This window comes from Nomascus leucogenys, chromosome 19 (assembly GCF_006542625.1).
Source record: "Nomascus leucogenys isolate Asia chromosome 19, Asia_NLE_v1, whole genome shotgun sequence".
NCBI classification, from domain to species: domain Eukaryota; kingdom Metazoa; phylum Chordata; class Mammalia; order Primates; family Hylobatidae; genus Nomascus; species Nomascus leucogenys.
The window spans coordinates 71,329,088-71,353,895 of NC_044399.1; the positions used below are offsets into that span (position 1 = coordinate 71,329,088).

The 24,808-nt window shown below is 49.8% G+C and overlaps 1 protein-coding gene across 3 annotated transcripts in view; it reads left to right on the forward strand.

Annotated features, from left to right (window-relative positions):
* Positions 1–24,808, forward strand: part of PITPNM3 (PITPNM family member 3) — a 105,687-nt gene that overhangs the window by 11,734 nt on the left and 69,145 nt on the right. For all 3 annotated transcript variants that reach the window (XM_030800411.1, XM_030800410.1, XM_030800412.1), the window contains exons 2-3: positions 6,693–6,788; positions 19,490–19,597. In XM_030800411.1, the coding sequence (XP_030656271.1) occupies positions 6,693–6,788; positions 19,490–19,597 (204 nt within the window). The remainder of the gene's footprint in view (positions 1–6,692; positions 6,789–19,489; positions 19,598–24,808) is intronic.

A 24,808-nucleotide genomic window follows, 5' to 3' on the forward strand; every position in this document is an offset into this window, starting at 1 on the left:
CCCACTGCCCATGGGACATCCCAAGGCCTGATTATTTTCAGCTGCATCAGCTGCCAGGCGTTAGACCCTGATGCTTGTGCTTGTAGAACCTGCTGTTCTCGTGTGTATATGTGTGTGTGTGTGTGTGTGTGTGTGTGAGAGAGAGAGAGAGAGAGAGACCATTCAAATGAGCCTCAGCCCTGCAGCCAGGCACTGCTCTCACTCTTGGCTCCTCTCCTTTTCTGTTTTTTATTTTATTTTTATTTTTTGAGACAGAGGCTCACTCTGTCCCCCAGGCTGGAGGGCAGTGGCATGATCATGGCTCAATGCAGCCTCAACCTCCTGGGCTCAAGTGATCCTCCCACCTCAGCCACCTGAGTACCTGGGACTATAGGCACATGCTACCCTGCCAGGCTTGTTTTTTTATTTTGATTTTTTTGTACAGATAGGGTCTCACTTTGTTGACCTGGCTGGTCTTAAACTCCTGGGCTCAAGCAATCCTCCTGCCTTGGCCTCCCAAAGTGCTGGGATTACAAGTGTGCAGCACCATGCCTGGCCTCCTTGTCCTCTTCTGAGGCACAGATTGCTTAAGTCCATCCAGCATTGGCAGGCTGCAGTTTCTGATACAGCTGTAGGCAGGGCTGGGCCTAGAAGCTGTGGCCACAGGCCAGTAGGTGCAGGTGCTGGCCCAACCCTGTGCACCCACCAAGGCCTCGCTCAGGGGCACCTGTTCCTCCCTGGAGGTCTGGAAATTGCACGTGTTATCTGAATGTCCCTGGAGTCACAGCTGCCAGCAGACACCCATGTGCCCTCCTTTGCCCTGATGCTGCTTACCCTTGAGGAGAAAGTTCTAGATCCGGCTTTCCTTGGAAAGGGCTCGATTGTTTTGGCCTATGTCTCTCCCTTCCTCCCACCTGCCCCAGCCTGGCCCACCCTGCCCACCCCTTCCTTGGAGGCTCATCTTGGCTTCCCCTCCCCCAGAAACCCTCTGGGCACCCTAGCCAGTCCCTGCTTCTGGGAGGACAGTTCCCGCTTGCCGCGGGACAGACACGGTGGGTGTGGAATTTCGCATGGGCCAGGCCGCCTGCTCCTCTGTTCCTCCCGTGCTCTGTGCAGGGAGCAGTGCAGGGCTGTGCCACTGGGGCTGGCACTTCTGAGGGCAGGGACTGTTCCAGTTCAGCTCCTCCCCTACTCCTTCCTCCCGGGCACCATCTGGCCCAAGGTCTGGCCCAGGAAGCATCGGCCAATACCTTTGCTCTGCATCTTACGGCCAGGGCGTTCCTCACTATGAAATGTCTTCCCCTCAGACAGGGCTCCTGAGCATGGGGCTGGCATCTCCCTTCACCTGAGGACTCGCCCCTGGGCTGGGGCTGCCTTGGGGTCCCTGACACAGAGCAGAACACACATAGGAGATGCCTGTCCATCTGTCTGCCTGTCTGTCTCTCTGTCCGCCTAGTCCTGTATCTCTGGGTGGGGAAGATGGCCAGGAGGAGCTGACGACCTGAGCGGAGTCTTTGGCTACACCCGTGCTAGGGAGACCCAGGCCCATGACAAGGTCCAGGAGACCACCCTGGACCTGAGGTGGTGGGTATCGGGCCAGGAGAGGGAGTGGGGATGGCTTCCAGCAGCCCCTCCCACTGAGGGGCCCAGCTCGGAGCTGTGCTGGCATTGCTGGGGTGAAGGGTCATTTGTTTCTCTCTAAATTGCTAGAAGAAGAGTTGGGATATTCCCCTTCTCTTTCATCCTGACTTAACATTTTCAATAAATGTGGGGCTGGGTGCGGTGGCTCACGCCTGTAATCCCAGCACTTTGGGAGACCGAGGTGAGCAGATAGGTTGAGCTCAGGAGTCCGAGACCAGCCTGGGCAACATGGCAAGACCCTGTCTCAATTAAAAAACAAAACATAAAAATAAATAAATGTGGTAGTGAAGGTGGATGGAAGGAGGGTCTTCAGGAGGAGGTGGGCTGGGCCTTGGAGGACACAGAGCTCTGAGACCTTGGGGAAGGCCCCTGGCGCTGCCTGGAAGCCCCTCAGGTGGGCTTACCTTGCCTCATTCCTTGGTCCTGTCGCTGACAAGGCCACCATTTCCAAGTGCCAGGCAGTGGGCTGGACGCTCTGGGGGCTGATGTCATTTAAATCTCCTAACAGTGGGGTAAGGATTATGATGCTCATTTTCCAGATGAGAAAAGTGAGGCTCAGTGAAGTTAGCTTGCTTCAGGTCCTAGATTAGCAAGTGGTAACCCTGCACCCAGATTTGTGTTGTTCCAAAGCCGTGTTCTAACCTCTGCTAAATTTTCACCCATGGCTGGAGCTGATTTACTTTGTGTGTGAGAGAGAGAGGGAGAGAATTATGGGAGTGTGCATGCTTGCATGATTCTTAGAAACAGTATTAGGAAGGGGGCTGGCAGGTGGGTAAGCTCACACTCCCTAAGGAATGTAGACACACACACAACAGCCATGCAGACACAGGGACAGATGCTCGGGTAACACTAGACACCTCTACGTAGGAATGTAGACATCCATTTAGATTTTTCCCACAGACACAAGGATACCCAGACACTGATTTGTAGACCTGATGGGCAGATGGTTCTAGAACTGGAACAGCTGAGCCCCCCAGGGCTGGGGCCCCCATGAGGAGCCAGGGGCAGGCCTCTGGCCCCTTGCCCAGCTGGCCAGCAGCAGGTAGGAGGGTTGCCATTTCCGAGAGAGCAGGCAATGGAGAGAGGAGAAGACTGAGGTCCCCCGCCCTGAGCTCTTCCGCAGAGCAAATGCCTTCCTGAAACATCCCTGAGGCTCTGTTTCCTTAGCTGTAAGGTGGGGATTCATTATGTCTACTTTGCTAGGCTTGGTTAGCATGACTTTAGCTAATGTCTGAAAAGCAGCTAGCAGACTGCCTGGCATGCCGTACTCACCAAGCAAATCATTTTTATTCGTTTACTTGTTTGTCAAACACTTCCTGGCCCTCTTCTGTGTGGGACTTTGTGCTGGACCCAGAAAACGCAGGGAAGTGTAGGGCAAGGACCCGCCTCAAGGACACTGCTTCTGAGCCTTTCCCTTGCTGTTCTGGGGTCGTCATGCCCACCTGCTGTGACTCTCAGGAACCTACGTGGCCTCTTGCACATCTGACTTGTGGTCCCCTCCCCGACGAGACTTTCTGACCCTCTTCGGCATCTGTATTCCCCTCCTCTTGAAGTTTGCAGGTGATAGAGGCTTGGCAGTGGGAGGAGCCTTAAAACTCACCTGTTCCAAGCTTCCATCCATGACAGGTCCTACCCTACCTGGTCAGGCTCCATTTCCCCTATTCCTGTCCCCCTTCAATCATTGGCCACAGCCACATGGATTTCTTTCTGCCTCTTGGACACACCAAGCTCATATGGGAATTTACCCTTGCAGTTCTTTCATCCAGGAAGGCTCTTATCCATGGATTTTGCCCGGTCCATCCCACACATGTATGTGCACAAGCAGATGTGCATACACACACACACACACACACACACACACGCTTAGCATGTCTGGGTTTTCTCATTATTCAGGCCTCTGCTTGCCTGACACCTTTCCACAAAGGTCTTTCCCTCTAACCCCTCCTGAGACACTGCCCATTGCATTTCTCCTTGTTGGAAATATGACCTTTGTTGTTTGCCAAAAAATCTGCATGCTGGAGGAAGAGATGCGGGGAACAGTTCCCATGTTCCATCTTAACATATCTGTTTTTGCAGGTATATAACTGAGGTTCCCCGTACCCCAACACCTTTCCAGAAGTTTGTTGGGCAGCCCCTGCTGGAGGGGAGGGAAGACCTGGTATCCAATATACATTTAAAAACCAAGGCGGGGCTGGATGCAGTGGCTCACGCCTGTAATCCCAGCACTTTGGGAAGCTGAGGCGGGCGGATCACCTGAGTTCAGGAGTTCGAGACCAGCCTGGCCAACATGGTGAAACCCCGTCTCTACTAAAAATACAAAATTTAGCCGGGCATGGTGGCAGGCACCTGTAATCCCAGCTACTTGGGAGGCCGAGGCAGGAGAATCTCTTGAACCCAGGAGGTGGAGGTTGCAGTGAGCCAAGATCGCACCATTGTACTCCAGCCTGGGCGACAAGAGCAAAACTCTGTTTCAAAAACAAAACAAAACACCAAGGCAGGTATGCATTTTGAAAGCAAGTAGAATAATAGTAAACAAGATAAAATATGCATTTGAAAAGAAATTTAAATATATATCTTAACCACAAAAGAGAGTCACAATAATAAAAGGGAGACATCGTGTTAGTTCAGCATTTATAACTGCAATGGGTGACAAAGTTCTTTTCATGTCTGAGGCTGAGTTTCCCCACCATTTTCTCCCCGCAGATGTACAGATCTACACGTTCAAGTCTGTCTATTCTTTAGGCTGTAATTATCACATAAGAGACACTTGAGGAAGGAGGACATAGTGTAGGAAGGGAAAGGTTTTAGGCTGAAATTATCTGAGTTGTTTATTTGACTGAGGCTGACTTTTCCTTCCCCACCTGCAGAATGTAAGCTTTGTAAGCCCCCAATCCTGTCCTTTCATTCCCCACAGTGTTCCCAGTACCCAACACAGTGTCTGTGGAATGAGAGGCCCCCTTTGATGCCCACCAGCCCCTTCCTTTTCTGCTCACCTGTAGCTGGGAGAACTTGCTCCCTCAAATGGAGCTGACTGGCCTCCCTGCAGCCTTTCCCTCTGCCCCAGACCTCCCCCGGGACCCCTGCACAGGTCATCAGAGAGAATGCCTCTGCCTTTGTTCTCAGATGGATCTAAACTGTGCATGTATAAGGCCACCACATAGAGGAGCCTCTCACTGGGCTCTTGCTGTTCAAACTCAGGAGCCAAATGGATCCAGATAAATCCTCAGCTGACTCTGTTGCTACTTAAACTCTTGCTTCTTACTATCTAAAACTCGGGAGCTGAACAGATGGGGATAATAGGACTTTCCTGACTATCCAAATTCTTACTTCTTAGGAATGGAAAAGATTTGGATAGCAAGGGATGTTTGTATATTAATGTAACATATTCACACAGTATGCGAATATAGTAGATATGATAGATTTTATACCTTTAGTATCTGTTGATTGAGAAAACATACAGTTAATATAATTCAGGAACAATTTTATGTGATTGTAGTTTTTGAATCACAGAAATTTTTACATGCATTTGCTTTATACGTAAGTATTTTGTGTGTGCTATTTTAAAGGGCGTTATCATTTTCAAATTTCAGTTCATTTCTTGTATCTAGGAATGCAATTGACTTTTGCATGTCGATCTTGTATCCTACAATCCTGCTATACTCAGTTGTTAGTTCTGGTAGTTTTTTTAATATAGATTTTGTAGACTTTTTGTTTTCTGCATAGACAATCATGTCATCTGGGAATAAAGACAATTTTATTTCTTCCTTTCCAATCATTTCTTTTTTCTTGTCTTATTGCAATAGCTAGAATGTCCTCCACATACATTTAGAAAATAGTCCCATATCCGTGTTAGGAATACATAGTTATGGTTCATCTGAACTCTCAGACCCCACTTGCAGTAAATCCAGGGCCCGAGGGTGGAACGTCAGCTCACACTGGTGGAGACGGGATCAGAAGCTTAGGGAATCAGCCTTGTACCTAGAGGTGACTACCGAGTTGGTGCTCGCTGTACCGTCTGTCCTTTTGATGTCTCAGAATGCTTCTCACTGGGCTCCAAGCCATGAAGCACAAACTGGGTGTGTGTTTGGGAGTTTGTGGTGGGCCAGGCAGGAATGACAGGCAGGAGGGCTGTGTCCCTGGATGGCCTGGGCTGGCCCTGTCCCTTCAGGAACAGTTTATGCTCTGGGATCTGGACTCAGGGCAGGGAACAGTGCCAGCATCCTGCAGGGTAGGCGGTGTGGTGAACTGGGACTGTAGCAGGTATCTGGAAGGACTGCACCATCAGGCTCACCTGGCAGTGGCTGGGGAGGATGTCCACCCCCTCCTTGTTTATTGACAGTTACTGCAGGCCAGGTGGGCTCCTCCAATATCAATCAGAGTAGAAGAGTTTCAAAGGACAGTCTCTGCCAGGATTCTCATTGTACAGATGGAAAAACTGAGGCAGAGGCATTGCTGATACAAGAACACAGGTCTCTGAGGGACAGGACAGGACGTGTGTGCCTGGTAGCCAGGGCCAGTGAAATGTGAACAGAAGTGTGCGATTTCTGGTCAGAAGCATTTAAGACTGGGTGAGATTTTCTGAGCCCTTCTCCCGTGCTTGGCCAGAATTTGATGTCTCCTTTTGGGCTGGTGACATCATAAGGTGGTGGCACTTATGAGTGACCGCGATGAGCAGAGCTCCCTTCCAACCTGTGTGTGAGAGAGAAATGAACCATTGCTGTTTAAACGTCTGAGCTCATTTGTTAATACAGCAGAGCGTCCCCTGTGCTGACTGAGACACTGCTGGGCAAAGTCACCTTGGCAAAGGCTCAGTGTTAGGACCACCAGCCTCAGTATTAGGACATGCGAAATGGGCACACTCATTCCTGCTCTGCCGTGCTTACTCAGAGAGGTTTTTGAGCTTCACTGACAGCACAGGAGAGGGAGGGCTCTGTGAGGTCTGAGGCCTCGGAGGGAGAGGGCACAAATGTGCAGGATGCTAACTGGCCTTTAGTCCAGGGGGGTCTTGGGTCACCTCCCTCGTACTGGGACACCATCTCAGGCGTGGTTAACAGATGTGTTCCCTTTAACAGGTGTCCCTCCCCCGGGCGGCGGTGCCCCCTGGCACCTTCGAAATGTCCTCAGTGACTCCGTGGAGAGCTCAGATGATGAATTCTTTGATGCCAGAGGTGAGTGAACCCCAGTCTCACATCACTGGCTGGGTGACCTTCCTAGAAGCCTCAAGAAGAAGATCTCATTTGGGGGTCCTCATCTCTCCCCACTCAGACGTGGTATCTGCAGCTCCACACTCCATACTTACCCATCCTGTGCTTGTGCCAAGAGCAGGGGCTCAGCCTTCGTCTGTTCGCTGTTTGAAATACTTGCTGAACCCCTCACATGTGCCAGGAACTCTGCTAGGTGCCAGGGATCCTGCAGCAATCAGTCGTCATGTTGCTGCTCTCATCAAACTTATAGCCTTGCAGGAGAGGCAGACATCCAAGAAAATACAATGACGAATGGGGAGCATCGCCGCTAAGTAAAAGTGCTGCTGCTAAGTAGAAGTGCCAGCTGTTGTAAGAGAGAACAGTCAGGCCAGGTGCAGTGGTTCACACCTGTAATCCCAGCACTTTGGGAGGCCAAGGTGGGTGGATCACCTGAGGTCAGGAGTTTGAGACCAGCCTGGCCAACATGTGTGTTCCCTTAACAGATGTGTTCCCTTTAACAGGTGGCCCTGTGAAACCCTGTCTCTACTAAAATTCCTTTAGCCGGGTGTAGTGGTGGGTGCCTGTAGTCCCAGCTACTTGGGAGGCTGAGGCAGGAGAATTGCTTGAATCCAGGAGACGGAGGTTGCAGTGAGCCGATACGGTGCCACTGAACTCCAGCCTGGGCAACAGAGTGCGACTCTGTCTAAAAGAAAAAAAAAAAACAAAAAACAGAGGGGCGCCTAATTTAACATGGTGAGGAGGTTGTTAGCACCCTCTCTGCAGAGCTAAGGAGTAAGACACTGGCGAGGTGAAGAGAGGGAAGAAAGAATCTTCTGGACAAAGGGCACACCAGGTGTGATGGCCCTGAAGTAGGAGAGACAGGAACATTCCAGGAACTGGAGGAAGGCCAAGTGGCCAGGAGGTGGTGGGCAGCAGGGAGGGGGCTGAGAGGAGATGCTGCATGCACCTGTGAGTCGGTGCGACTTAAGATCAGCCTTGGCTGGGGGCGATAGCTCACACCTGTAATCCTAACACTTTGGGAGGCCGAGGCAGGCAGATTACTTGAAGTCAGGAGTTCAAAACCAGCCTGGCCAACATGGTGAAACCCCATCTCTGCTAAAAATACAAAACATTAGCCGGATGTGGTGGCAGGTGCCTGTAATCCCAGCTACTGGGGAGGCTGAGGCGGGAGAATCGCTTGAACTTGGGAGGCAGAAGTTGCAGTGAGCCAAGATCGCGCCACCGCACTCTAGCCTGGGTGACAGAGCGAGACTCTGTCTCAGAAAAAAAAAAAAAAAAAAAGCCTCATAGATGCAGGGAGGGCCAGAGTGTTAGAAACACTGTTGCCAGTGTTTAGGTGAGAGACAAGGAGGGTGGGGAAATGACCTCTGCATCTCATCACGGCCAGCCCACAAGACACAGCAAGGGGCTTTGTTGACATTGGGATTGAAAAAAAGGGGCATCCAAAGGGGTGGGCGTTTCAGGTGGAGATCAGCCTGAAGGCTCAGAGGCATGAGCACCCAGGCAGGTGTACGGGCATGGGAAGGTGGAATCGGTCTGGAATTGAGCAGAGAAGACCCTAGCCATGCTCGGCTGGGCTGCAGAGGAGTTGGGGAGAAGCACCAGAGTCCTGCTCCACAGCCCAGGACAGTCCCCGGCTCTTGCTTGGCCTGCGTGGCCCCACTCTGGGAAGTCACCATATTTAGGGTGTTGATTTACTCCTGAGATGGAGCCAGCCGGCTTTGAAATGCTTGGCAAACGGGGTCTTGGAAGAGAAACAGACTACGTGCTGGGACGACGTCTACACCCAGAGCAGGACACTTGGGATGTGGTCTCAGCCATGCCGTCGACTAGTTCTGTGACCTTGGCGGGTCTTTCACCTTCTCTGGGCCTCAGTTTCCCTATCAGCTCTATGCCTCCAACAATGGAGAAGACTCAGTTTGGGTGATTTTTAGGAAACATGGCTGGGAGGTGGGGAGCTGTCCCCCATTCTTGGCTCTGGGTGGGGAACCCCTTCCCCGAGGCCAGCCCTAAACCAGCCCATTTGGGGCCTGTCTCCCATGGGCGTCTGATTAGAGTGGCTGCTGGGGCTGAATTTCTCTATAGCAACTAACCCACAGTGAGACAACAACGGCTTCAATATTTTGATGCTTGGAAGACTTTCATTTAAAACATTTCTGCAGTTCATCAAGGCTCTGCGTTCCCAGCTGACGACAGAGGCATCTGTGGGTGGCACGAGGGTCAGCTCTATCCCTTCGGGCCCTGCTCACCTGCCGTCCCTGAGTGCAGCTGCAGTGCTTCTCACGCTGATGGCTGTCTCCCTGGCCCCTCCGTTGTCTCCGTCCTCTCCCTCCCATCTCACGGCTTGTTCTGCGGTGAAATCGGCCCCACTTCTCACTCCTCCCGTGTTGGTGGCCCTGTGTTTTCTTTCTCATCATCTCCTTTTTTTTTTCTTTTTTTTCCTTTTTTCTTTTTGTTTGAGATGGAGTCTCGCTTTGTAGCCCAGGTGGCAGTGCAACGGAACGATCTTGGCTCACTACGACCTCTGCCTCCCGGGTTCAAGCAATTCTCCTGCCTCAGCCTCCCAAGTAGCTGGGATTACAGGCATGCGCCACCACATCTGGCCAATTTTTTTTTTTTTTGTAGTTTTAGTAGAGACAGGGTTTCACTATGCTGGCCAGGCTGGTCTCAAACTCCTGACCTCAAGTGATCCGCCTGCCTCGGCCTCCCAAAGTGCTGGGAGTACAGGCATGCACCACCATACCCGGCTAATTTTTTTTTTTTATTTTTAGTAGAGACAGGTTTCACCATGTTGGCTAGGCTGGTCTCGAACTCCTGACCTCAAGTGATCTGCCTTCCTTGGCCTCCCAAAGTGCTGGGATTACAGGTGTGAGCCACCATGCCTGGCCACTTCCTTTTTTTCTTCTCCCTTTCTTTCAGGATCCCAGACTCTCCCCTGTCTTTCCCCATCTTCTGCCTCTCCACACACCCTACAGGACCTCGTATATCTCTGTAGCCTCCCTCCCATCTGCCCTCTTCCAGAGCATCTGCATTCCTAAGCCACAGGATCCACCCCACAGGCTGCTGGGACCCTGTTTAGTTCTGATTTGCCAACTCCTAACCTCCTTTCCATTCCTCCCTGACCAAGGCCTTTGTGTGTTTCCTTGGCTCAAGGCAGTGAGAGGAGAAGCCATCCTTTCTCTCTCTCCCAGGGCTCTGGTCCAGCCCAGCCCAGCCCAGCCAGTGCTCTGTGTCTGGGACCAGGCCATGGGCTTCTGAGTATCCCTTGAGGGTCTGCTTCCCTGCCCTCTGCTCTCCAGCCCAGGCTGAACCCTGACCCTGACCCTGGGTGTGGTCTCTGTCTTCCACTTGAGCAGGGCCTGGCATCCTGTGGCCTCAACAGTTCCAACTCTAGTTGTGGTGGGGCCAACACCGTTAAATCCAGCCCCACTCAGACATCCTGCACCAGAGCCTTCAAAAAGCTCCCTGGGTTTCCCCTGTGAGCCCCTCAGATGACTCCTTGGCTGCCATGAATGTCCATTTCAACAGTTCCTGCACGTGTGGAGGTCTTCACAGGTGACCTTCTCTGTGTCTCCCTGCAGAGACCAGCTGGGTACTTGCAGCCAACTCCTGGGCATCGTGCTGCCCTGGGTGTGGCAGTCTCATTGCTGCCTGGGCAGCCTTCTGTCCCTGAGAGCTCCTGCATCTGTACTCCCTCCTGTGCCCATAACCCCTGTCATGATCCCCCACCCCCTGCCCACCCACCTGATACAAAAATGACCAAAGGAATGAGAAACCAAGCGGTGTCTACACTGAAAGAAACTGCGTTGCTAGGTACCAGCTCTGACCGGGCCTGGGAACATTGTATCTCCTTCCTCCTCAGTGCACTAATGGGGAAACTGAGGCCACAGCACAGGAGGGACCCCCCCCCCCCCCGCCGTCCAGATCACACATCAAGGTGGAAGTGCAGGGGCTGGAACCCGGGAGTTCAGTGTTCAGGTCAGCCCTTTCCCTTTGACATGTTACTGATATTAGGACCGTCCTCCCTCCCTTGCGGCCATCAGCCCCAACCCATTGGCCCAGCATTGGGGTTCACCTGGAGAGGCCCTTGGAGCTCATGGTCTGGGAGCAGAGGGGAGTTCTGGGTTCTGGGGGTCGCTGGTTGTGTATGGAAGGCGTGGGAGGGATTAGGGAACAGTCAGGCAGGAGTATTGAGCTCTCTGGATCCATAACAACTCCTCAGCAGGGTGCCAGCTCCTCTGGCTAAGGTGGCAGATCTGGGCTCAGGAGTGATTGGATGCTGCAGGGTGGGCTATGGGGTCCAGGCCCCCAGATTCAAAAGAAGTGTCACTCCCTCCCCTGTCAAGACAGGATATCTGGGGGGCCACAGCCCAGCAGTGCTGAGGTTGGAAGATGCAGAGTAAGGGAATACCCAGAGCTGCCAGAAGGGGATGTGACCTCCAACCCAGAACAAGCCAGAGCTGGGAGGCTCCTCAAGGTTTTTGAATCTAACACCTCTGACTCACTTTCCAAGCTGGGAAACGGAGGCCAGGGAACCTTGTTCAGGGCCACACGAAGAGGCAGAGCAGGAGCTAGAATTCAGCCTCATTCATTTACTCTTTCAACAGTATCAGTGGTGCGTCCATCCATCAAGTGCCAGGTGCTCTTCTGGGTATGGGGGATACAGGAGCAAGCGAGTCCTTACCCAGCCAATGGAGCTTATAGCCTAGTGGTGGTGGTAGGTGACAAATAGGAAGACAATACACAAGCAAATACATTCTGTTAAGAATTACCATAGGCTGGGCACAGTGGCTGTAATCTCAGCACTTTGGGAGGCGGAGGCAGGTGGATCACGAGTTCAGGAGTTTGAGACCAGCCTGGCCAACATAGTGAAAACCTGTCTCTACTAAAGATACAAAAAAATTAGCTGGGCATGGTGGCACACACCTGTAATCCCAGCTACTCGGGAGACTGAGGCAGGAGAATAAAAAAAAAAAAAAAAAAAAAAAAAAAAAAAAAAAAAAAAAAAAAAAAAAAAAAAAAAAAAAAAAAAAAAAAAAAAAAAAAAAAAAAAAAAAAAAAAAAAAAAAAAAAAAAAAAAAAAAAAAAAAAAAAAAAAAAAAAAAAAAAAAAAAAAAAAAAGCAGGAGAATCATTTGAACCCGGGAGGCAGAGGTTGCGATGAGCTGAGATCGCACCATTGTACTCTAGCCTGCACAACAAGAGGGAAACTCCATCTCAAAATAATAATAATAATAATAACTTACCAAGATGTGGAGGCACTGGGACTTTCAAACTCGGCTGGCGGGAATGTACACTGATACAATCATTCTGGAAAGTCGATTGCAGCTGCTTAAGAAGCAAATCATACTTCACTACCATATGACCCAACCCTTCTGCTCGTTGGCATTTCCCCAAGAAAAAGAAAGCATTTGTCCACCTGAGGACTTGCTCGTGAATGTTCCCAGCAGCTTGGTAGATTATAGCCCCACACTGAAAACGCCCAAATGAGTATCAGTGAGTGAACAAATTGTGGTACAGTTAAGAAGGAACGGACCACAGATATATGCAACAATATGGATAAATCTCAGAATAATCATGCCAAGTGAAAGAAGTCAGACTGAAGCAGAGTACATCCTGTATGATTCTATTTATACACAAGTCTAGGACATGAAAGCCAATCTGTGGTGCCAGGAGCAGATCAGCGGTCGCCTGGGGATGGGGATTTGGGGGAGGAGGGATAAATAGGGGCAGGAGAGAACTTCTAGAGGGGATGGAGCCTTGTTCACTAGGTTGGTTGGGGTGATGGTTTTACAGGTATGTACATAGGTCAAAACTTACCCAGCTGTGCGCTTTAAAGGTGTGTAGTTGATGGAATGTCAATTATGCCTCAGTAATGCTGTTTAAAAAATGGAGACTGTCCCCACCATATAACATAAAAGGACGTGATAGAGTGGATGGCTGCTGGAGGGTCCCTGGGGTGTGGCCCTGAGCTGAGAGCTGAGTAATGAGAAATGAGTCACCTGCAAGTCTGGGGGGAAGAGTGTTCTAGACAGTGGGAACAGCCAGCGCAAAGTGTTGATGGGAGGAATGAGCTTGGCGTCTTTTTTTTTTTTTTTTTTTTTTTTAGATGGAGTTTCACTCTTGTCACTTGTTACCCAGGCTGGACTGCAGTGGCACAGTCTCAGCTCACTGCAACCTCTGCCTCCCAGGTTCAAGCGATTCTCCTGCCTCAGCCTCCCAAGTAGGTGGGATTACAGGCATGTACCACCAGGCCCAGCTAATTTTTTTTTGTATTTTTAGTAGAGATGGGGTTTCACCATGCTGTCCAGGCTGGTCTTGGACTCCTGACCCCAGGTGATCCACCCGCCTCAGCCTCCCAGAGTACTAGGATGACAGGCGTGAGCCACTGCACCCAAGCTTGGCATCTTTGAGCAACAGCAGACAGGCTGATGTGGCCAGAGTGAGCCAGGGAGGCACTGGCTCAGGGCTGTGGGTTCGCAGCCCCAGCAAGGAGAGAGGGGGCAGACTAGACCCAGTAGCCCATATTGTGGAAGGCAGTGGGTGTCCTCTGGACATGCTTTCCTGGCCAGGCTCAGGGTTGGCCTTGGGTACCCCGTCCCTGTCCCAGAGAAGGCCAGAGATGCAGAACTCAGAGTCCATAGTGCAGGATGGATCCTCAAAATGGAACCATGCCTGGACCTTGAGTAAGCTCCTCATTGTGAGGGATGAAGATTGCTGGGTGACAGGTAGTCTGGCCGGAAGCCATGGGTAAGAAAAGCTTAGTGGGCCAAGGAGGATGGGTTGACCTGTTAGAGCAGCCCAGGTTTCCCAGGGTTCCTGGCTATGAAACGCTAAGTTCTAGAGAGAAAATGAAACTGTCTTTTGAAGTCTTCATCCCTGAAAGGATGCAAGGCTGGGGCTAGTGCAGTCACTGTGTCATTGGGTGAGATTTTTGGGATTTGGCTGGATATGCCAAGCCTAGCTCACTTTATGTTCTGTTTTCGTAGCAAAATGTATGTCTTCATTTAGATAATATCAGCTGCATCCTTCACTTTAACCTTCTGCTTAGATGAAAAGAATACTCCAATTAGAGCCAGCAAACATCTAGGTACGAACAAAGGTGTTTTCATGAAATTAACTGCCAGGAGATAGTGTTACGGGGAGTGCCTTTAATTGGCAGGATCTGGATTCTTGGCCCAGCCCTTCCCCTGAGGTTCTGCATGGCCGTGGGCCAGTGGCACAGCTCTGCACCTGTGAAATGAGGATGCTGGGCTTTACCTCGAAGGATCTGTCAGTGAGGCTCCCCATGGCCTTGCGAGGCTCTGTTGACTATGGTGTCCAGGTCCATTCCCTCACTTGAATGGGAAATACTTTTCTTTCGGTTTCCCCACCCCCTCCAGCATCTAAATAGCCCTCCCTCCATGAATATGCATAAGCAGGCCAGGCCCTGACAGTTGCAGAGACAAAAATGCCATCAGGGCCAGGAATGGGGTGGGTATGGTGGTGGTGGTGGTGGTGGTGGTGGATCTAGAATTTACTCTCAGGGCACATCTGGCACTGGCTAGCTGGATCAAGAGCAAAGCATGAGACTGTCTCCCTCGGCAGGGCTAAGGGAACTTGCTGAGCTAGAAGCTGGAGGAGTCCTCCTTTCTGCATTTACTCCCCTGTCTTTTGTGTCCTTGGTTTCTTGCTCTCTCAGTGCCCAGCCTGGCTGGTCCTCCCCTCCCCGACTCCCCAAGGTGGGAGGCTGGGGTCTGAGGAGCTGGGCTCTGTGTTGCGGAATCTGCTTGTGCCTCTTAACTCCTGGTTTCCCATAGCAACTGGGAGAGGAAGGTGGTACATGGCTAAATCATCCCATTTTACAGACAAAGTCTCAAAGTCAAGGTCAGGTCTCACAGAGAATGGGGGGCACATGCCAAGCCTTCTCATTTTGCTCTGAGCTTTCCCTGTGATCACTCAGCCTCCTGGGGGTTTCTAAACCCAAGGGTTAGAGAAGGGGGAATAGAAGAAAATGATACGTGTCCTCTGGGCCTAGAGGACCAGATTTCCATGATGATTGTCACTGACTGGCTGCCGTCTGATCTCAGGTCTCTGAGCCTCAGGTTCCTCATCTGTAGAATGGCAAGGGTAGAATTGTTTGTCTCCTGGAGGGAGTGGAAGGATGTCACTGTGGGAAGCTGTGTGATTATTCCTGGGCCAAGGAGCCATCACAGAAGCAAACCACAGGTGTGCCACGGGCCCCCACTTTCCCTCTACCTTTTCCCCCATTGGGGGAGGGGAAGTGGAAAAGAGAACGCCATGGAACCAGGCCCAACACTTCTGGGGATGGGCTGTGTGGGGACTGCACCTCACAAGGAAGAGGGAGTCATGGTATTGGCTGTAAGGGGGCCATGGGGGAATGTGGTAGGCAGTGCAAGGTGAATGTGAGCAATCTTGTGGCCCAGAACCCCAAGCAATGCATATCTATGTCCTTGGAAAAATCCATGTTGTGGGTCTGATGATGGGTGGTACTGGATGGGCCATCTGCAGAATGTGACCAAGCCCCTTGGCTCCATGAGCTGGCGGTGAAGCCTTCCTGGCATGAGACAAGGAGATTTTTTTTTTTTTTTTTTTTTTTGAGATGGAGTCTCACTCTGTCACCAGGCTGGAATGCAGTGGCGCAATCTCAGCTCACTGCAACCTCTGCCATCTGGGTTCAAGCGATTCTTCCACCTCAGCCTCCTGAGTTGCTGGGATTACAGACACCCACCACCACGCCCATCTAATTTTTTGTATTTTTAGTAGAGATGGGGTTTCACCATGTTGGTCAGGTTGGTCTCGAACTCCTGCCCTCATGATTTGCCCGCCTCAGCCTCACAAAGTGCTGGGATTACAGGTGCGAGTCACTACACCTGGCCAAGACAAAGAGATTCTTTACTCTGGAGTCCTGTCAACAGTAGAAACTTCCAGGGTGGGAAGAAAGGCTTTCCTTATGGCATTGGAGGTTGTGCTTACAGGAGTATAACCAGGTTTTGGCCAGGGTCAGAGTCAATCTGTGGTCAAGGTCAGGGCTATGGTGACAGTGGGTGAGGGTCAGCTTGGAGGTTTGTCAGAGCTGGTTCAGGTCTCAGTAGGGTGAAGTACATGCTAAAACCATGTCCAAGGCAGAGGTCACCAGGATGAGAATTAGCATGCAGGAGACAGTCACCAGAAGGTGAAAAGCAAAATCAACCAGGGTGTTTATACAAATGAGCACGCTGTGGCCTCCACTGGTCCTGTTGGAGGCATGCCCTACAATGCGGGAAGCAGGGCAAAGACTTCAAGCTGAGCCCCGCAGCTCCCCTCTTTGCCTGCATGGCTCCAAAAGGAGAGATATTGCTGCTGCTGCTTCCGTGTGTGTGTGTGTGTGTGTGTGTGTGTGTGTGTGTGTGTGTTTCTTGTTGCTTCTCAGGGGACAAGCCCATTGTTGCCAGAGTGAAGACGTAAAGGCTGAGTGTGGGAGAGAAAGCATGTTGGGGAGTTGGGAGGGTGCACAGAGCAGCAGAGAGACAGGGATGGGCGGAGGGGCAGGGAGTGTGAGAATGCCAGAGAAGGTACGATAAAGCAGAGTGAGAGGGAGCAGGAGGGAGAGAGGGCCACACACATATGCACACACATGCACATAATGCACGTATGCACTCACACATGCATGTACACACTCACACATGCACGTGCACACGTGCACACACACATAGCAAGAGAGAACGGGGAGGGGAGGGAGAACACCCTTAGGGAGCGGGGACTGGAGAGATCCTGAGGACAGGGACCCAGAGAGACAAAAGAGAAATCCATAGAGAATGAGAGAGATCGAGAAAGAGACATACCCAGTCCGATAAGGTGAGACCCAGAGAAAGGAAAGAGAGAAAGAAGCTGGGGTGAGAAGAGAGCAAGGCAATGCATCCGTGTTCCACCCAGAGAGAGAGATATGGATGTGGCAGGCAGCATGGGAGAGCTTGGGAGAGGCCAAGAGAACTACAAGGACCAAGAGAGACACAGACCCATAAAAGGGGTCCAGAGAGCTCAGATCTGAGTGAGTCAGGGCCAGATGTAAAGCCTGAGAGAAGCACGGTGAGACTCTAGGAGAGAAAGACATATTTGATCGGAAACAGACAAAAGCCCAGGAGCCAAAGATGGAGCAGGGTTAGACCAGTGATTAGGAAAAGAGAGGAAAGTGGCCTTGGCCATGCAGGTGTAGGCATGCTCAGACCTCCAGAGCCCTGGGACACCCCACAGGGTTCCAGTAGCCTTGCTACACCACTGGGACAGGACTTACGGCACTGTAGAAGAAAGCTAGGATGTGCTGAGTGCCTCCTGCATACCTGGCTCTCTCAGCTTATGTCAGAGGTATTTCTATCATGTTTTTCACAAAACTGGATTCCAGCAGGAGGGAGGTTGTGTCTCACCCTGCATACAGTAGGTGCTCAGGAATCTATTCACCGTAGATTGAATGCTAGATTGAACAAATGGATAGCTCCATGCTTGAGTAACTGAACCAGGAGACAAAGAACTCAAGGTGGTAATCAGGCTGATCCTGATTCCCTTACTCTAGAGCTGGGGTAGAAAGTCATGGGGGCTGACAACAGCAGGAGTGGAAGCAAGAGTGGGTGTAGGGCATAACAGCCATGCTCCTACTGGTGGCAGTGGTGCTGGCGATGATGATACCATCATGCAACAGCATCTCAGCCTGTGCTTTTACTGTGTGTGGGGCACTCTTATAAACACCTTGACCTGCATCATCTCACTTAATACTCACAACAATCCAGTGACAGAGGCCCTATGATATCACTTTTAGGTGAGGAAACTGCAGTTGTATTGCTAGCAGATGGTGGGTCCAGGATTGAAAGAAATCAATCTAACACCAGAGTTGAGCTCTTCACCTCTTCATAATTCTGCTTCCCGAAGAATAATATCGCCTTATATTTGTTTACAGCACCTTGACTTGTGTTGTATTTTCAAATTTGCTATATTATTTGTCCCCACAGCAGCTTGCTAGACAGAGCTGTAGAGCGAGAGTCGTTATTGTTGTTTAAAAGATAGGAAAGCAGACACGGTGGTGGAGGGTGTGGAAAAGCACAAAGCTCTCATGCAGCAGGATCTGCACTGGAACCTGGTCAGGGCCCTGCCCAGTACAGAATAAACCAGTTCCCAGATGGAACACACCAGGCTCAGGAAATTGTCTGAATATGTGTGGTGCCTGGCTGGAGTGTGGGCAGCCAATACAGGATGTCCAGGGCAGGCTATCAGGATGGCAGGATTTCAGGACTCTTGAAATAGTATACGTGGTTTTGAATCCTGGCTCTAGCCAGTGACCTTGGGCAAGAATTACTCAGCTACTCTGTGCCTCGGTTTCCTTGTCTATAAAATGGAGATAATAACAATTGTACCTTTTTTGTATTGTTATGAGAATCAAGTTAATATTTGTAAAGCACTTATAATAATCCCAGTGTGTGGTAACGGTTAGATAAGTGTTGTTAAGTCAATCAAATAGATACATAAAATAAGACAGGAGGAGATGTCCTAACCAGCATTGGGGGTCTGGTCCACTGAGCTCTTGAATGAATCAGAACTCTGGACAGCTCCCAAAGCTTCAGATCCACCATATTGATTCCTTCTGCTAGGTAAAGTTCTTTGGCAGTGAAATGGATCTCAACCCTTTATTCTTAATTATCATGAGCTTGGAGATTGTCCTCAACACCCTTTGATGTCTGTTCTGTGAGGGAGGGCACAAAGCTCTTCACCAGAAAGGCACATCTGTTTTTGGGCAAAGTGTGGGGTGGAGAGCACACATGCCTAAGGGTTTGTCTTTGAAGAAATGTCCCTTTGTAGGATGAGGAACGGTACCAGATGTGTGTATCCGATGTGTGGGACCCAGGGCCTTGTATTCAGTGTGGTTATGGAATATAGCCCCACTGATTTCTCCCAGAGGAATCACTATGCTCAGACAAGGAAAGAACAAGGATAGAGACAGGGTTGAGGGGAGGAGTGGGAGAGAATGGAGGCATTAAGAGTATCATAAAGTTCAGATGGGGACCAAAGGTTCCATACAGCTCAAAGCTTCCTTAGAACCAGAAGGTTTCTTCTCCGCCAGTTACTCCAGAGCTGCTTCTGCAGCACACAAATCCTCATCCACTCAACTCCTGGTGGTGAGTTACTTCTCATGTGACGACATCACCATGATGGTTCTCATCTATGAGCACCTCCTCTGCACCAAGACCTTTACATCCATTATCTCATTTAATCCTCACAACACCTCTGTGGCCAGATCCATTTTACTGATGGGAAAATCGAAGGTCAGAGAAGTCAGTAATTTAAGGAAAAACTGCTTGCAAATGACAAGGTTTTGCTCTTTCTTCCCAAACACACTGACTTTCAAGAGATACTGCCAGCAGTGCTAGGGATGGTACTTTCTATGGGGTTTCAGGCTTTTGGTTACTTTCTTTTGCTGTAGCACCTGGAGGCCCAGTAGGGTACAACAGTACCTTCTTGCAATGACAAATCTCTGAAAATCTTGTAACTGTCTAGCTACAGACACCTTCAAGAGTTGAGGTGTACCTCAACTCAAGGAAGAAATAGGACAAGAGAAAATGTCCCTCAGACATAAGCTGCTGATAGGGCTACCTATCCCTAGCTGCACCTGCTCATGCTCACCGCTGCTTCTTCCCACAGAGGAGATGGCTGAAGGGAAGAATGCCATCCTCATTGGGATGAGCCAGTGGAACTCCAATGACCTCGTGGAGCAGATCGAGACCATGGGGAAACTGGACGAGCATCAAGGTGAGATTCTGCTTCTCTCATGACCAGGAGGTGCACATAAGTGTGTTGCAGGGTGGGCTGTGGGGCTGGCAACTGGGGCTGGGGCTTGGGTCTTCTGTGAAGGGTCCATCTGCCTTGGTTCCTCCTTCATAGCATCTCTGAATTTTGCCACCTACAGGAACTCTCATGGGGACTTCTGTGGGGTTTTCTGTGGCATAAAAACTCCAGGGTACTTCAACAGAGCTTCCTTTGTCCATAGAATGACTACCCCAGTGGCACGGGTGGTTAATGGTAGGTGCCTGGGTCCAAGCTCCTTGGACTGCCAGGTGTTTGGTATTGGAATCTGCTGAATAAGGAGGGTGACAGCTGGAGAAGCCTTTGAGCAGGACAGGAGCTGAGGTCTAAGGGGAGAGAGAAGGACAGCAGTGAGAATCAGGATTTCCTTTGGCGGAGTTGTTGAAGAAGGAATATATGGCTGGGGATTAATCCAGGAGGCTTTCTATGGAGAAGAGTTCTGACCAGGAGTTTGATCAGCCTACAAAGCAGGCTGATTCTTTGTGGCATCCATCTATCCATCTGTTTGGCTACTATTCATCACTAACAGGCTCGTTGAGCACCTACTGTGTATAAGTGCTTGGCAGGAGCAACCAAAGGTGATTCATCTGAGGCCTCTGTCTTGTGATGTGTGACACAGTATAAGTCAAGATATATGGATCAGGCTTAAGCTGAGGGCTGTTAGCTCAGAAGGGAGAGGCATGACTTTCAGGAGGCAGGAGAGGGGATCCAGGAAGGGCTCCTGACAGTGAAGCAGTGGGGCAAGGCTTTAAAATGCAAATGGACAACGTGGCTAAAGAGGTCATAAAATCTGAGCTCACATATGGGAAACTGAGCCTCAGAGATCTTCAGCTGAGGGCTGCATTTGATTAATGTTACAATGGAGTGAGAAGCAGAGCCAGGGCTAGAACCACAGCCGGGATGCAGGGTGCTAACCTCTGTACCTGTTACCCTCAGGTTGGTTTCTTCCATCCTTCCTTCCCCACCCCACATACCACTCCTCCTACTTTATTTCTTTTTCATCTCCTCTTCTCCTTCCTGTCTTGCTCCTGTCATTCGCAGTCGTGCTGTGGCCCAGAGTTGCCGATTGGGCAAGGCCGTGCTCTCAGCAGGCGTTCAGTGAGATGGTCCTGGCCCAGCCCACAAGAACGGCTGCCTTGGTGGCAGCTGTCTTGGTGGTGATCATCTTGCCCTGTTTCTGTTCCTTTTCTCATCCCCATCCTTGCCTCCTTGGTTCAGAGCTGTCCTCATGCCAAAGCACCCATCCTGAGAAATGGGCAGGCCTGGTGTGGTCATCCCATCTAACCAACAAAGAACCCAGGCTCAGAGGAGCCATGTCTTGCCCAAGGTCCCCCAAGCTGGTGGCAACATCAGGCTCAGATTCCTGGTCTTCTGATTCCCAGTCCAGGGCTTCACCTCTCTGACTGGACTAAGGCTTGGCACAGTTCTGGGCCCTAACAAAGTCAGGCTCAAGGAACCATGAGTCTGAAAGGAAAGGCACCTTGTGCCACTGTCCCATCCACGAGAAGGGGGGGCTCTGAGTCTGGCCCCCAAGGGCAATCCAGAGACAACTTACCAGTCTTCATAGCCATGTATCTGCCAGTGGGTCCTTTGCTGCTCTTTCCTTCAACGCGAGAACCCCAGAGGGGGCCTAGAAGGGGTCATGGATTCTAGGTCCTGCCCCACGATAATGCTTGTAGCCTTGAAAAGACAAATATGGATTTGTACCATCCATTTGGCCATCCCCTTCCCATCCCCCATCCCCACTTGTCTGCTAAAGAATGTATGACTCAGACCCAGTGAGAGCTAAAGGCAGTCAGTCAGGTGAGCAAGAGGCAGAGTGAGCTGGGAGGGCGCGGGAGGGCAGGGGACTAGGAAGCACAGTGGGAGGTCCAGGACAGAGGCAGAAGCTGCAGTGCTGGAGTCAGAGAAGCCTGGGTTTGAACATCAGCCATGCCACTCCATGGCTCTGTGGTCAGGAAAAGTCACATCACCTCCCTGGGCTTCCGTTTCTTCATCTGCAGAGTGGAGGACTAGTAAAACAGCTGTGATGATTAAATGAGATGATATTTGCAAAGTGCGTTCGATAGCAGTCATTCTTCTAATGATGGAAGGGGGAGAAGCATGACCAGTCTTGCGCAAGTGGCAGCCCTCGCAAATGCTTCCTGGTGAGCATGCACAATTGAATGAAGGGCAGTGCTTGCCTGAGTCCGAGGGCTGGTAGTGTTTCCTCCCAGTACAGAATGGGGAGCAGGAAGAAGAGAGGAGAGAGGGTAAGAGGAAGAGGAAACCAGCTGGATTTCCAGCTCCTTCCGAGTCCCATTCTCGTGTGGATTCATAATGTGAATTTCCACAACATGACAGAACACACACATTCATTTCAATAATCATTTATGGAGCCATCACAGGGGCTTGGCCCTGTGCTCAATGTAGGGGGAACAAAGACAAGCAGGATGGCCTTGTCACTCCTTAGAAGCTTGCAGCAGAGTGGAAGCGACAGATCAGAGCCAGGGGTTACTATGCAGTAAGGCAGGCTGGGACAAGGCTCTGAGAGGCTCTGGGAAGTATCTTGGGGAAAGGAAGATCCGTGAACTCTTCCTGGAAAGGAATGCAATCTAAATTGGTGGCATAGACAGAATGTATCCTCTTGTCTTCTCCAAGTTTCCTGCCCTTAGACACAGGGCTCATTCCAGGCCCCCCTCCCCGCCTCATGCTGGACGCTCTGGCCAGTCACACTGCCTCCATGGGTGCTCCAGCCACCTCGATGACAACTCCTTGCTCTGTCTCCAGCCAGGACCTTTCTTCTGGGCTCCACATTCGCATTTTTGGTAACCTCCTGCTAACCTCTACCCGGATGTCCTAAAGACTCCTTATGCTCCACCAATTCCAAATGGAGCCAACCTTCTTCCTTTTAAGCCTGAATTCTGTTTTGTATATTACCTTTTCTCTCCCTAACCATTTAAGTCATATATTTCATCAGCACTTTCAGACTGCTCTCATTCCTCCAGTTCTCAAGGGTGTTAATTCTGCTCTGTGTGTGTGTGTGTGTGTGTGCGCGCGTGCACGCTAAATGCACCTCATGGGTTTTGTTTCTCATTTGTGATTGTGAACTCATCTTGGTCACACGTACCTCTCTTTTCTTTTTGGGGGAAGTCTTGTGTGCCCTAGGTTGGCAAAATGTCCTCATAAAGACCGGCCTTGTTTTATTTCCTGCTAGGCCTGAGTGTTTCACTAATCTTGAATATTTTATAGGCTAAATTTATAGTTTAGAGTTTCCATTCTACATGGGTGGTGTAAATTTAGACCCTACACCCAGAAGTGGCGCGGGCTTGGGGTTTTAATTACTCATGTGTGAATTTTCTCTCTCACTGTCTGTGAATGGTTTCTTTGCCGCTTCTGCAAAGAAAGTTCTTTTTTTAAGTTCCTGTAAGGATGGAATGGCCCTTCAAGTGTCCCTGCTATAAAGTGGGTGCCATATCAGCTCCTTGCCATCCACAGCCTGAGATCAGGTTGGTGGAGTTCACAGTGCAGTTTTTAGGCTCTGGCCCTGGAGCCTCTTTCTTTATTCGTCTGACTCATGGGATTCACGGATCTCCTCTATCTCAGCTTCTGCTTTCGTCTCTGGATTCCTTTTTTGTTTCTGGCACTGTGTATTATACATTTTTTATTTTAAGCTTGGTTATATATTTATCTTTTTTGGCAATATATTGCCCAGTATATATATATATTTTTTGTAATGGAAAGGGATCCTTCAGCACCAGCTGAACACCAGAAGCGTGTTGTTATTACTATTATTTTACAATTGTTCAAATATTATTATTTATTATACTATTATTATTTTTGCAATTGTTTGTCTTGTTATTTTTGTGTAACATTTCTTATTGTGGTAAAATATGCATAACATGAAATTTACCTTTCGATAATTTTTTTTTTTTTTTGAAATGGAGTCTCACTTTGTTGCCCAGGCTGGAGTGCAGTGGCGTGATCTTGGCTCACTGTAACCTCTGCCTCCTGGGTTCAAGTGATTCTCCTGCCTCCACCTCCCAAGTAGCTGGGATTACAGGCATCTGCCACCACCCCCAGCTAATTTTTGTATTTTTAGTAGAGACAGGGTTTTGCCATGTTGGCCAGGCTGGTCTTGAACTCGTGACCTCAAGTGATCCGCCTGCCTCGGCCTCCCAAAGTGCTGGGATTACAGGTGTAAGCCATTGTGCCCAGCCCATTTTAACAGTTCTTAAGTATACAGGTTAGTGGCATCAAGTCCATTCACATTGCTCTGCAACCATCACCACCAACCATCTCCAGAACGTGGTCATCCTCTGCAACCGAAACTCTGTGCCTGTCAAAGACCAACTCCCCATTCTCCTTTCCCCAGCCCTTGGTAAACACCATTCTACTTTCTGTCTCCATGAATTTGACTTCTCTGGGTACCCTACATATGTGGGATCATTCAGTATTTTTCCTTTTCTGTCTGGCCTATTTCACTTAGCATAATGCTTTTGAGGTTCATTCATGTTGCAACATGAAGCAGTACTTTATTCCATTTTGGGGGATGAGTAACTTTCCCTTGTATGGATATACCACATTTTGTTTATCCATTCATCTGATGATGGACGTTTGGGTTGCTTCCACATTTTAGCTACCATGAATAATGCTGCTACAAACATTGTAAATATCCACCTGATTTCTTAAATGTATTCTCATTGGAAAAAACCAACACAACAAATAAAACCAAAGTCTCCTTTAGTTATTCCTTCAATTACAGACCTCTTTGCAGAGTTGATCAACGTATCTCTCTAGAGGTCGATGGTGTTAGACATTAGTGCTGCAACTTACCTCTTCCCGCACATTTAACAGAAGATCTTGGAGAACTTTTCATATGGGTATATATAGATGCACTCCATTCTCTTTACCTGTACTATAGTATTCTCTACCATAGTTGTACCGTAATTTATTTAACCATTCGGCAGTGATAGCCATTGGAATCTTTCATTATTATAAGAATGCTTTATGGGTTTAAAGTATAAGCATTGAAAATTGCAATAGATACTGTCAAATGGTTTTCCAAAAAACGGTGCAAATTCATATTTGCACACCAACCATGGATTAAGTTAGCCATTTCCCCACAATGTGTTACCAGATTTGATATGATCAAACTTGAACATTTTATGTAATGGC